Consider the following 14,532-nt stretch of genomic DNA (forward strand, 5'->3'; position numbering starts at 1 on the left):
TCAGTTAGGGTATCCTGTTTTTAAATACTGAGATCCTTCTCTGGCCCTTACCAATGAAGAGGTATGATTCTCCTTGCCTTTATCCTGAGGTATGTGTATGCTAATTTGTCATCAATTACTCTAACAGTACATAGATATAAATAAATTTTAATGATTTCCTACCTCTCTCTGAATAACCGTTTCCATAATAGTGCCAAAGGCTGGAATTGTGGCAATTCTGACAGAGCTGTTAGAAATTTAAAAAGAAAGAAACTGAACTTTGAGATTTTAAAAATGTATACTATTAAAATGTGCATCAAAGTAAGTATAAGGCAAAAATACTGTATTAGTCTCTAGCAATGACAAATTAAATTTTTTAAAAAGCAAACCAAGAAGAATGCTCAAAAAGACAGGCAGGGAACTTAAGGTCGCAGTCTAAGAAACTCACAATTCAGGATCACTGGACAAGGTAACAAGGGCCGGAGCAACCCGCTTGTCAACTAACGCTTCACTCATGCCTCGAAGAGTCAGCTGTAAACCAGTCAACATGCAATAAAAAATGGTTTGGTAAACTGGAATGAGAACTGGGTTAGCTGTGACTGAGGATGGGCAGGCAGACTCATTGGCCTTTCTTGGTTTAGTCACCCACATGAGACATTAAAATGTTATGTCTGGTTCATGCCACTACACTTACTGGGAACAACCTGTTAATAAGATTAGCAGAGCATCCTTTCTTGGCTTGGAAGAAATAGTCCATCAGCATGTTTTAAGTTTTGAAAAAGCTTTTAATATTCTTTTTTTCTAATACATTGCCTCCCAATTAGGCTTGCCATGAAGGTTGATTTAAAACATAACAAGATATACAAATAGTAAGACAATAAAGTCTAAAATCAAGCATAATCCAATACTATTATTTTAAAGAGATTCTTGAATGAATTTTAGAGCTGATGGTTATTTCCTGACAGGCTCATTTTGAAAGGGATGCTGAATGTAAAAAGCAGGGATGACACTTACATTTCAGGGTCACTGGAGAGAGTAATGAGAGCAGGAACAACTCTCTGAGCTACCAGAGTTTCATTCACCCCCTTCACCAACAGCTGATTGGTCAGCGCAGGGGGTATTCACAGGTGATGCATGGAAAGAGCAAACACAGTGTGCCATGGGGAAGAAGAAAGGAACAACCAAGAGAGAGAAAACACAAAAGCAAAACCAAAATTAGAAGCTAAGCAAAAACTGCTACCAGAATGTTTACAAAGGCAGAGAATGCTTTAGGAGGAAAATAAAGCTTACATAGCCTAGCGGTCCACAAAAAGAGATGTTATCACCAATTCAATGGCAGTTTGTACTTTTGGTCAAAAAGTCTACCTAATTTCCATGTTCAATTAAAATGCAATGTAAAAGAAAATTTTATTTCATGGATTTTTTTTTTTTGGTACCGGGGATTGAACTCGGGCCCTTGTGCTTGCGAGGCAGGCGCCGGAACTACTGAGCTAGATCCTCGGCCCTGAAAATTTTATTTCTTTAACAAAGGCGCTAAGAAGAGGACACATATTTTGTATGGTTAAAATTCTCAAAACAAACCTGGTATGATTTTATTATGACCAACAAAGTACAAACTGGGCTGATTTTAAACCAAACTCAAATGGCTAGCAGTTACAACTATTCTATGGCAAGTAAATTAAAAATCACACAGAAAAATTCCCAACCTTTTAAATCACATAACTTTCTCTTTTGAAGTACAGACCAGCAAAATATTCTTGAAGTATAACACTTAGAAATCAGCTCTGGGTTCAGACTCCAGTTCTCTCCACTTATTAGCCTTGCAGTCCTAAATACAGTATATCACATAATCTCTTGAAACTCAGTTTTCACATTTGAAAATGGTGATATTATCATCTAACTCAAGGCACTATTGTGCTATTAGTTTGCATGTACTAAAGTACTGTGCACGATAAAGAGTATGCATTCAAGAAATGAGCATTTATTGTGACTACTTAAAAATGTACATGTACACACACACACACACAGTGTTTTGTAGAACTGGGGAGTGAACCCAGGGCTTTTGCACTAAACTTCATTCTCAGCCCTTTTATTTTTATTATTTTATTTTTGAGATAGGGTCTCAGTAAGGCCCTACATTGCCCAGGGTAGGCTTAAATTTCGGATCCACCTGCCTCAGCCTCCCAATACTCAGTGCTGGTATTATTGGTGTGTGCCACCATGCCAGATAAAAACTATATGATCTGTGATATATTTGGAAAAATATTAAATTTAAAAATGTTGAAGTTAACCTCTAACCTGTTTTATATTTCTCTAAAACGTGCATATAGATTTAAAAATATGATGAATAGAATTAACCTGACTCTATATCTAATTATAAAAATAATTCATTTAGAAAACAAAACTAATTTGCAAACAAGAGAACCATATTGAGCAGCATTTGTTTCTACAAATATTTTAAAAATTTGAGCTTACTCCCTCCTCAACTTCAGAATGTAAGCACAAATTAATCCTAAATGCTAACCAACCTGTTCACCTAGTAATGGAACTCATCTTCACAGATCAAAGATGCCACAGAATTTTTAATAAAAATCTATTGTTGTATATTCTGCCTATACAGCACATTAGAGCAATAGCTCACTTTATGTGCATACTTAATTTTGGAATATTTCTGTTACTAATTACTAACTGATTTATGTTAGAATCTACTCTGTTATTCTGAAATAATTTTTATGAAAAAACATAACTAGGCACCAATAAAATGACAGAACTTTTACTATTCCCTTACATATTGCAGGTGTTAGGTAACAACAGGACAAGGAAGTTCAAATACTTCCAATTAAAACTTTCTTCTCTGTATCAGAAATAAGATAGCTTAGATATGAATCAGTAAAATTTATCTGGAAATATCAGCTATCTTACTCCCACCAAAAGCATTAAAAAAAGAGAATAATCTAGGAGACAAGTTAACTTTTCATTGCTCTTGGGTTTTAAGTTTAATTCCTTTAATTAAGCTAGAAAATCAGAAAGTAAACTAAGAGCTATGATTTTTTACACACAATATATCATTTGATCTTTTATCTGATGAACTAAGTAAAAATATCATCAAAATTTTAGCAGATGAAGAAATTGAAGCTTGGAGAAGTTAATTTGTCCAAGGTATTAGAGCCAAAAATTGGTGGGGCAAAAATGGACTCAATCTTGTCTGATAATATTTAAATCTTCTATAAGTTGTCTAATATTAGAGGATCACTTTCCTCATGACTGATATAAGAAATAATTATAGGAAGTTCTTTCATACATCTTTTGGGAAATCCACGATGTCATGCTAAGAATCACATAGTAAGGTATTCTACAATCATTTTGTTAAGTTGCTGCTTCAAAAGGTAAGATATACCCTCTTACTTAAAAATGAGATAAATGTAATTGATTATCCATTTTTTGTCCTTCCATCTAAAAATTAAGCTAAATTTGGTGTTTTTCTTCAGTAAGTATTTCATACTAGGTTCTTGATATATCTATTTCTCAAGAGATATTGGTTTCACTTTTTGAAAAGTTATTTTAAGTATGCTTTTTTTAATGTTTTTATTTTGAATGAACTCACTTTGGGGGAGATCAGGCCTAATTCTAAATTAGGAAATATAAAAGGAAATCTTCTGAACCATATTTTATAAATATAATTTTGTTCAAAATTAGGATCATTAACAAAAAAAGTAACTATTAACAACTTACTGATAATGCTCAATAAATTACCGCCCCCCAACTCCCTGAACCAAGGATCAAACTCAGGACCTTGTGCTTGCGAGCCAGGTGAAACACCAGAGTTAAATTTCAGGCCCTCAGTAAAATTTCATGATAATGAATTTGAAATACTCAAGTAGCATCTCAACTAGACTCAAGTTCATAAGGAACATTCCACACTAAAAATGCTTTTGCACAGGTATGGTTTCCAGACCAGCACTAACAGCAAACAGAAATCAAAATCAGACAAAGACCACATATAAGATACAAGGCAGAAAGACAAAACAAACAAAAACCAACCAAACAAACAAAAAAATGGAAGCTTCATTTTATTTAAACTTTTTCATTTATATGGTATGCTTCATCAGTACATACATACATTTTAGAAACTAAGAGTTTAAGGAAATAAATAGCTTCATGATCTTTGAATAAAGTTTCATGAAGAGAATGTATTAAAGAAATCTCTCTTAGCCAGGCGTGGAGCTGCACACCTGCCACCCCAGCACTCTGGTAGCTCAGTGTAAAGGCCCTGGTTTCAATCCCCAGTACAAAAAAAGAAAAAGAGAGAGAAAGAAAAAAATCTCTTCACTCTTCATTTATAAGAATGTTTTCTCCTTTTGAGGGGCAAGACAGAAATGAAGAATTTTCTTTCATAGTAATGTGTCTTTTCAGCATATTGCATAATCAAAATTAATACCTAGAAGGAACTTGTACTAGACATAAAAGTAAACTGTTGGCATTCATCTTGACAAAGAGCCCTTGATTACAGATCTTTGATAAAAAATGTAATACCTAAGAGAATGACATGGACAGAGTCAATCTCCTATTAAGAATGCATTTTCCTTAGATTTCACGAATGTAACTTATATACTCATAAATTTTAGAAGGCAATTTTTTTTTTAATAAGGTCTCATTATGTAGTTCAGGCTGGCCTTGAGCTGATTATGTAACTGAGACTGGCTTCAGACTCACAGCAATTTTCCTGTCTTAGTCTCCCCAGTGCTGGGATTACAGGTGTGCACCACCACACTCAGCTAAAGGCAAGTATTTTAAACATATCAGTAGCCTCGCCTTCCAACTGCAATTTATCTTAGATTGTGGTGAAATTACAAAACTGTAGAAGACTAAATTACTCAATTCTTTTTATGGAAATAACTGCTTTAAGACAGTTAAGCCAGGGATTTAGCTCAGTGGTTCGGTGGCCTGCCTGGCAAGCTCAAGGACCCAAGTTCAATCCCTGGTACAAAAAAAAAAAAAAAAAAAAAAAAAAAAAAAAAAAAAAAAAAAAAAAAAAAAAGACAGTTAAGACTCACATGTACACTAGGAACAATTTTAGTTTTAATAAGTATATGTTCCCTATTATCGTGTGAAATAAAACATGTATAAGCTCTTATGTTCCAGGCAATGCACTAAAAGCTTTCAAAACATTAATTTACTTAATATTAACAAAATTCTGTGAAATGGGTACTTTTTTATTATGTTTTTCATTCTGTAGATGAGGAAACTAAGTTGTGGAGAAGTTCAAATTTGCCCAAGTAACTTACTAGGTCACTAGGTGGCAGAGATGGAAACTGAACCCAGGCAGCCTGACTCTATGGTAACTCAAAAGCACCAAGAAACACTAAGCCAATTAGCATAATCAAATTAAAGTTCAAGACACATATATTTATAAATATATAATAGTCTATGACATAATTTCCTATTTTATGGGGACTAAATATAGATAATACCTCAGTTTTCATGTTTAATGTCTGTGGGTACACAATTTAATGAAATTACGGTAAATTCATCAGTCTACAGACATTTAATGCATAGGAGTGTTATTCCAGAAGGAATAGTGAAGGACAGTGAAGTAGTATGAATGAGTAAAATAAGTATTTCCCTAATTGCAATAGTTGATTTTTTAAATGCTTTTAATGAAATCAACAACTTGAAAGATACCCTATGTTGTTTTAGTTTATTTTAGTAATCATTTACCTCAGTAAGTAGAAGCACAGAGCCAGAAAGATTTATACAGGATGGAAATTAAAAATAAGATTTAAAACAAAATTTGAGAACTAGAACTGAGAGTAACATTTAAGGTGCCAAAAAAGCTAGAATACTCTAAATACATTAAATCTAAACTTCTGCACCATCACACAGTACACAACTAGACAATATTTAAATCCATAAACTATATTAACACAATACAGTATATAAAGCTTGCTTAAAGAAACTTGCCCTTCTCTCTCTACTAAAAAAAAATAAATAAGAAGAAGAAGAAAAAAAATCATAACTGGAACCAATATAAGCACAGGGTAACATACCTCAAACATTCTAGCAGCAGTACATCTCACAAGTGCTGAAGTATGGACAACACCATACCACAAAACAGTTAACAGTAACTCATGGTAGGCTGGATTTGCACTGCAAGAAAAATATTAGTGTCAAAATACACAGCCAAAGTGCCTTATATGTGCACTGAAAAACATTAAGTATAAGAAATATTAATTTCAAAAATAGCAGCAGAACACATAGAAATACACGGTATGGTTTAGTAGGCCACAGCTAAGAGTCTTTTAAAAAAGAAGTCACCTTATAAAACAACAAATCATATTCAGAAATTACACTTTTAGTTTCTCTACGCATTTGCAATTGTGACAGAAATTTTAATAGAGACAAAATTTTTAAAGAAAAATATAATTTATAACAAAATAGGGAAGAGCCCTGGACTAAGACTCCTGTGGGTGTACTGTGGTATCTATAAACAATGAAGAAACAATAAATTTCCTATTTATGCCACAAGTTGCAGTAGGTTCAAATAAGTTCAAACCATACATATAGATGGCTATGTTTTATGAAGCTTATCTATATATGAGATGGTATGTTTAACAACCGTATATATATGCCTGTTTTCAGTAAAGACTGAGATAAAGTTACTTTAGCAACCAGATGATGTAATTATCAGCAGGACTAAGCAAATTAAACAAAAGAATAAGGATCTCACTTTCAATTGAGGCACCCTTTTCAGTTGTAGAAGCTGTATTTTTTTGAAACTTTTCCTGATTTAATTTTTCCAATTACTTCAAAGAACACATGCATATGTACTCTTTATCCCATTTAAAAAAGTGTTGATTATAAAACATTACGAATTTCCACATAAGGAAAAAATTAAAAAAAGTTAAGTCAAAAACCAAAACCAAGAGAATTGTTGTATAGACTTAAAACATATTTATTCTACAAATCCAATTTGAACCCCCCCGATACTGGAGATTGAACCCAGGCCATCATACTGAAGGACATCCCCAGTTCATTTTTAAATTTTGAGGCAGGGTCTCTTTAAGTTGCTAAGCTGCCGAGTTTGGGTTCAAATTTGTAATCTTCCTGTCTCAGCCTCCCAGAATTAGATTACAGGTGTGTGCCACCATGTCAGGCTTCATAAGCCTTTTAATTATTTGTTTCTTTATTTTGTCTTAACTGTTTAAGCATATAACAGCCCTTTCACTCCCCCTTCTGAAAACCCTCTTGTTTCAATCTCAATGGGTATTGCTTTGGACAGTTTTAAAACTATTAAAGAGTGTAACGTCGCATTACCATCATCCTGGGGCTTCTCTCTGTTTGATATTTTTTCCTGAATCTTTTATTTTTTTCCTTTATATGCCATTAAAAAAAAACTATAAACTATTATTTTGTTTTACCCCAGTTCCACAAAGGAAGCCTTCAGGCTGTCAAGAGGAGCATGAGACAATGAAAGCAGAGTCATTACATCTTCTAAAAATCCAACTAACAGTTTTCGGTCTTCTTCCTATAGAGGAAAAATACTTATACTGAATTTCAAAGCAATAAAGTAGTACTAATATCATAATTACCTACCTACAATTAGAAAATGCTACCAAACATGGGGAAAATATTCTAATTAGAAAATGAAAACTATTTTAATATTAAGTCTATCTATGATAATGTCCTATGGTAAACACATCTATGTCCAGTGGTATGATGATACAGACAAACTTTATTCTTTGATTTAGACCTGTGCTGTTCAATATGGTAGTCATTACTCCACATATGATATTTTTTGGAGCAGGTAGTCTCTCTATGCACTTCAAAATGGCCTTGAACTCATTATGTACGTCCAGGCTGGCCTTGAACTCATGGCAATCCTTCTGCCTCAGCCTCCCAAGTACTAGGATTACACGTATGTGCCACCATGACCAGCAGAAAATACTTTTTCTTTTTGTTAAGAAATGTTAGCAAAACCAAATCTGCAAAATTAGGAAATGTAAGAAAAACACTGCACTTAAATTAATCTAAAATCTGTAAGAAAAAAGAAAGTGACATTCTAACAAGAAATACATATCTGAGAAGTTAAGATCAAGTTGTCATTAAGTCAACAATAAATAGCTTCTGAATATATTGAAAGATCCATGAGGAGGACTGGGTTACTATATATCATTTCTTTTTAATAGAAGTTAGCTTTGAGAGAGGTCAAGTGAAGGACTGACACACAAAAAGTTCATATGAAAAAGGAAGGGCATAGCAGTTTTAAAACATGATAGTCAATCTAGTGAAAAGGTATCAGCATCAAAGTAAAGTTGGAAAAGAGACTTCACTCATTTTTAGTTATCTACCATGTCATAAATAGTAGAAATAACTTTGGAGAACAAATTATAAAGAAGTGACAAAATAGTTCTAAATGAGCACAGATATTGATTTTTTTGAAAATTTACTATAATTTCATTTTTCAAATCTTAAAACAAATAATATTGTTTATGTATTTGATTAACGATAGTTGTGTTTACTACCACAAACAGTGTTTAGCTGGGGTGCTAGCTCAGTGGTGCTGCTGCCTGCCTCACAAGCACAAGGTACTGAGTTCAATCCCTAGTACCAAAAAAACAAAAACAAAACCAAAAACCAAAAACAGTGTTTAGTAAGAAAAAATATTAACTGCTGGTGCATGTTTTCTCACTACCTCAATTTACTAAATATTTTAATGAGCTGAACAGTTATCTCTTTATAAATATAAATAATGCATTTGGACTTTATAGTGATTCAAAAGACTCGTCCTTGTTAATTTACTGTGCAAATCTGTTCTGAAGGCTTACTATAGGCAAAACCCTGTACCCGATTCTTTATTATGTTTTAAAATGGTATTTATGGTCAAAATAAAAATACTAACAGAACTTTAAAAGGGGGAGAAGGGGGGGAAGAGGAGAGATATGAAACTTGTTCCTATGCGGAAAAGCTTCACAATTAAAGAGAATGGTCCACATACTATTATGTCTTGCCCTACACTAGTACCTAATATCATTGATCTTCATCATTTTAAAACAATAGAGACAATCTATTAACACTGAATGACTTTAAATAATTTGGTATGTATCCATATTACAATCTTAGAAACCCATGTTGAACTGAGCTTTTTAGCAGAACTGGAACATCTATTGCAAACTATTATGTGATACTATAAAACAGCTTTTTAATACTCTAAGATGATTCAAATCTGTTCTGGAAGAAGAGTGCAATAAATATGAATTGATGTACTTTGAATTCAAAGTGTAGAAGAAGTATTGTGGGAGACGAAAGGTTTAAAAGGTGTTTCTTCATTTTCACATTCTGATTTCTAAAAATGGTTTACTAAGAGACCATGTAAAATGGGAATGTCTCACACTTAAAAATTACTCATGCTTTCAAAAGAATGGTAAATAAAGCATGGCAGTCTGTTACAATGGTGGCAACAAAAGAACCACACCTCCTGGTATACACCTTGGCTTAATTTACTTCTCCTGAGTCTGGGTTGGGCTTATGACTTATTTAACTAGTAGACTGCCATGGAGGTAATGATATACTTATTCCAGATCTAAGATTTAGTCTAGCAGATTCTACTTTTCCATCTATAGGAGCCTGTAGCAAACAGGTGATAAGTTCTGGCTCTGCTGCTCTAGAGACCAGAAGAGGAGAGAGAGTCTCCTAGAGGTCCCCCACCCTAGCTAAGATCTCATCAACAAGACAGCTTAATGCATCAAAAACAAGTGACCACCAGGAAGATCAGCAGAAGAAAAGCCAGCTTGGCAAAGCCCAGATTGTAGAATCATGAGTAAATATAATAGTTTATAACTATTACAAGCTACTATGGTTTGGGGCAGTAACTATGTAGTAACAATTAAGAAAAATAAACTACTTTACTAAAAATAATGACAAAGCATTCTCCATAGCATTTTGCAGTTTGTTTCACCTGACATGTGTGCTGTCATTTATTTATGAAAAATGTATAAACACAAAAAAAGTTGCTAAATGTTATGTAACACTAACAAAATATTTAAAAAACACATAATGTCTAAATTTATTTTTTCAACTGATATTTTACTAAAAGCCTTATAATTCAAACTTATTCTCCATTATAAAGTATTCATTTAATAAACTAAACAAATTTTAATTTTCCTCTGGGTTACATTTTCACTTATAATTATGTTTTCACATCAAGAAGACATACTATAAGGCCTTCTAAATAGAAGGTACTGAAGTTCTGACTTACCTGAATATAACATGTGAGGACTCCTGTTGCATAAATGGGGACTGTAGCTTTAGTGAGGACCCCATTTCCTGCTGAGGAATCTAAAATTATTAAAATATTTTTAAAAGTCCAATATGTTTTAGGTATAAAAACATCTTGATAAAATTACATTTAAATTACAACTGTTCACAGGGTTACAAAAATTTTCATCACTCTGGAAAATGTGATCATAACATATATCTACTCTATCATAAAATATAACTTAATGCTTCTTAAAAAGCCATCAGAATAAACATTTTGGATGGGGAAAAATGTAATAACTAAATGAGATGGTATACTATCTCCATAACCAGAAATTAGAATTTTCTGTGAGTCTCCTAAATGAACATATAGCCAGGTCTTCCCAAATATTTCAATTATTTTTCACAAATTCATCATAATTAATAAGTAGCATAACGAACATATGGTATCAACAATTAAGCATTCTAAAAATCAGCCCTTTAGAAAGCTATTAAAAATAACTCTGGGGAAAGCATTTGTCCAAAAAAGTCCTCATTAAGGTTTTTAGACTTAAGAAGCCAAAAATGGAGTTTTCTAAATGACTCACATTAAAGCATTAAGATAGGATATAGGCAAGTATTATCTACATATTAAAAAAAATCAACCAGGTAAACAAGGTGGAGAATGGTATATATTCCTTCTAACATTTTCCACAATTTATTCCTAGAAACTAGAAAGATATTGAGGTATACAATATCCATATGTAAACAGTTTCTTGGGCTAATGGTGCTTTAAGTAGATTTTTGAAGACTGATAGATCAGTGAAAATTATCAACACAGTGGCTACAACTGTACAAAGTAGCTATAACAAGTAGCTACAAAGTACCCTGTAGTTTCTTTAAATATATTTCACTTTGAACATACACATTATCTTTCATTCTTTTCCATTCTTTTTAATTTTTTTTTTTTGTACCGGGGATTGAACTTGGGTCCTTGTGCTTGTGAGGCAGGTGGCAGAACCACTGAGCTAAATCCCCGGCCCTTTAATGTAATTTTTAAAAATTATTAATTTGATTTGGCAATTTTTTAGTACCTTCAATATACAACTTCAAACCTACAAATATAAACACCTAGTTTAAGAAGCTGAACCCGGGCCGGGGATTTAGCTCAATGGTTCCGCTCTCTGCCTAGAAAGCACAAAGGTCCCAAGTTTGATCCCCGGTGCCAAAAAGGAAAAAAAAGATTAGTGTAGTTTTGGGCCACTCAGTGGTTTTGCCGTCTGCCTTGCAAGTGCAAGGATGCAAGTTCAATCCCCGGTACCCCCGCAAAGAAGCTGAACTTTATATCAATTTGGTTACAATGAAGATACAGTAGATATTTACCATCAAATCAAAAGAGGATTAACCTTCCTAACACCACATGGGAAGCATATTAGATAAGACACAGTTGTAAAACTATAAACTCCATAATATAAATTTTCCTTTTCTATTGTAGTTGCTACTTTTTTAATGTAATACACATATGTGGAAGCCAGTATTTTTCTTGGATAAAGAGATTCAGTTGTTTTTAAAAGCAATAGTGAACAACTCACCTATGTTTTCTTCAGATAGTCTTAAAATCTCTTGGAACTGAGGTTTTACCTAAACAACCCAAAGAAAAAAATCAAAAAGGTCTCAAGTTCAGTGGATTAATCAATGATTAAATAAAATGTTTACTATTGCTACTAATATTTATTTACTTATTTTACTTTTTACATTGTTTAAGTGGCCAGAAATGTATTGATTCTTAATTAAGATGCTTAGAATAAAAGAAGATCCAAGTTATTGAAAACATTACTTTTAAGGATACAAATTAATTCTGGTCAACAAATATTTTCTGAATAGCCTTTGGCTTCTTTCCTTAAAATAATTTCAAAGATGATTTGCATGCTAGGCAAGCATTCTACCACTGAGTTTTATCTCTGGCCCCTGAGATGATTTTTAACTGCTTAAAAAATTACTGCCTCCTAAAAATTAGCTTGGTGCTAAAAAGCCTGCACAGGTAGGTACTATTTTATTAGAATTATTGAAAAAAGGGCATTTTGTTATACTGCAAAAAGTCAAAAAGAAATTCTATTCATTTAGGGTCTTCATAGCTAACATTCATCATGTGACATCCACCTTAATATTTTATCAACCTCTTAAAATTAAAATATAAAGAGTTTACTATTTTAAGTTAGAACAAATGTTTATTTCAATTTTTTATCAATAGAATTATCACAAATTTCAGCCACCAAAGGCAACCACTTCGTGTTAAGTGTTCAAGTGACTCAAACTTGCTTTTCTAGGAGAAAAGAGTAATCGTTCTCAGTGGTGCCACCATCTGCCTCGCAAGTGCAAGGACCCAAATTCAATCCCTGGTACCAAAAAAAAAAAAAAAAAAAAAGAGTGATTGCTACTTGTTTAGGACATGTTGAAAGTTTTTTGCCAATATCGATACATTTCATATTTACACATTCAAATTATACCAATAGGAAGACTACTATGAAATGATTAATCTGAAAAATCACATTTAAAGACCTAAAAGATAGGGAAGCAACTTTATTGCCACACATGAAAAAGACAATATCCAAATAATTTATTTCTTAAATATCACAAATGTTAATCACCAGATAACTGGACTATAATCTAAGGTTTCTGAATCTTGTTCAGTTCTTTTATCATTTTTTTTTTGCTTTAAATGTTTCACAATTATAGATTTAATAGTAAAGAGCTGTACTTAGTTAAATGTGATACTTTAAATGCTTACTTTCTAAATATCTGAATATTTTATTTTAGCAACTATACTTTAAAAAATTTTTATTGGATGCCTAAAGAACTAGGGAACCAATATGCTATAAAGGCGAATGGATTAATATGATTAAAAAGGATACCAAGATTTCAGAACATTCCAATTGAATACCTAAAATTATAAAACATCCTGTATAGGCTAGTGTGAGGAATTATACTTTTGGTAGTGATAAAAATATATAATATATATATTTATATATATATTCTATATAATGATAATAATATATGTATTTTGTTTGTTTGTTTTGTTTTTGGGGTACCAGGCATTGAACTCAGGCCCTTGTGCTTGCAAGGCAGGTGGCAGAACCACTGAGCCAAATACTTGGCCCTGATCAAAATATATTTATCACAAGTGTTTGTGGTGTTAAGAGGTCATATTCTTTCAGAAAGCTGTTGTGGTTCTATAGCCATCTCAGGTTTTTACCACAGTGTGCTGACCAAACAGATGCTTCCAGAATCTACAGTAGATGGTAGAGTGCCAGAAGCATATTCAAATGATTGCAGTTGAGTTCCCTAGCTGATACTTCTTATGCTGAAAACACCTGGGATATCTGCAGTGAGTCAATCCAACATCCAAGTTTGAATACAAACTAAGCTTAGATTAAATCATCTACTGAAAATTGAGGGATGGAGGGGTTGAAGGGAGTGGCAGGGGAATGGGGAAAAAATAAGAATCAAGATATATTTATTATATAAAGGTATAAATTTCCAATGATGAATGTCATTATATTGTATACCTAAAATATACCAATAAAATTTAAAACTTTCTTTTTAAAAAAGTAAAGAATATCAACTAGAATTTTCTTTAACTATCGTAGTATTCTAATACACTGAATTAAATATAATTAAAGGGAGGGTTCCTAATTTTATTTACCATTTTATAGAATTATCCTATTACAGTGCCACATCTCTTGCATATAAGAAAATAAAGACTACAAGTTTTTACCTTAGTGTTTGTAAAAATTTTGCCAAATGTCCGGCAAAGGCGCCAGAAAAATCTGGAGAATTCATGGACACAGGCAGTTGAAGTAACATTAATTCTGCCAACTATTTCTATAAGTTGTGGCAACCTAAATAAGAAAGGAAAGAAAAGTAGGCAGGGGATATAAATAAATTATTGCTTCCTCGCCAATTTCTGGAATAATGCAGATTAAGCAAACTTTAGTACACTGTCTATTGAAAGCAAAAGATCTGTGTGCAACAGTCTGAAAGACCTTATTTAAGATTATATTCTACTGTATAAACTTAAAATAATCTTTAAATTCTTGCCATAAAAATATATGAAAACTTAATAGTAGAGTACAATTAATAAGAGTCAAAGCTATAGATTTGATGCATCACATAACATCTTGGCTAACATGGCATGGCCTCAAAAACTGAGAGCATGGAAATAATTTAAATCCACTACCACTACTGGACAAATAAGGCAGAAGATTGGTCTCTTTGACATAATACAGAGGCAACTTCTTCACAGATAATTACATATCCATG

At 32.6% G+C, this 14,532-nt stretch overlaps 1 protein-coding gene across 12 annotated transcripts in view; it reads right to left on the bottom strand.

Moving 5' to 3' along the window:
• Relch (RAB11 binding and LisH domain, coiled-coil and HEAT repeat containing) overlaps positions 1 to 14,532 on the bottom strand; it is a 114,691-nt gene that overhangs the window by 19,144 nt on the left and 81,015 nt on the right. For 6 of the 12 annotated variants that reach the window (XM_033757375.1, XM_010644873.2, XM_010644869.2 and 3 more), the window contains 7 exons: positions 13,988 to 14,111; positions 11,805 to 11,853; positions 10,235 to 10,314; positions 7,398 to 7,504; positions 6,027 to 6,126; positions 994 to 1,076; positions 163 to 226 (listed from right to left, as the gene is read on the bottom strand). In XM_033757375.1, the coding sequence (XP_033613266.1) occupies positions 163 to 226; positions 994 to 1,076; positions 6,027 to 6,126; positions 7,398 to 7,504; positions 10,235 to 10,314; positions 11,805 to 11,853; positions 13,988 to 14,111 (607 nt within the window). Of the gene's footprint in view, positions 1 to 162; positions 227 to 427; positions 511 to 993; positions 1,077 to 6,026; positions 6,127 to 7,397; positions 7,505 to 10,234; positions 10,315 to 11,804; positions 11,854 to 13,987; positions 14,112 to 14,532 lie in introns of those variants that run through there. The other 6 variants (XM_010644870.2, XM_033757371.1, XM_010644872.2 and 3 more) reach the window with 4 other exon arrangements.

Source organism: Fukomys damarensis, unplaced genomic scaffold (assembly GCF_012274545.1).
Source record: "Fukomys damarensis isolate Sample0158 unplaced genomic scaffold, DMR_v1.0_HiC HiC_scaffold_30, whole genome shotgun sequence".
Classification (NCBI taxonomy): domain Eukaryota; kingdom Metazoa; phylum Chordata; class Mammalia; order Rodentia; family Bathyergidae; genus Fukomys; species Fukomys damarensis.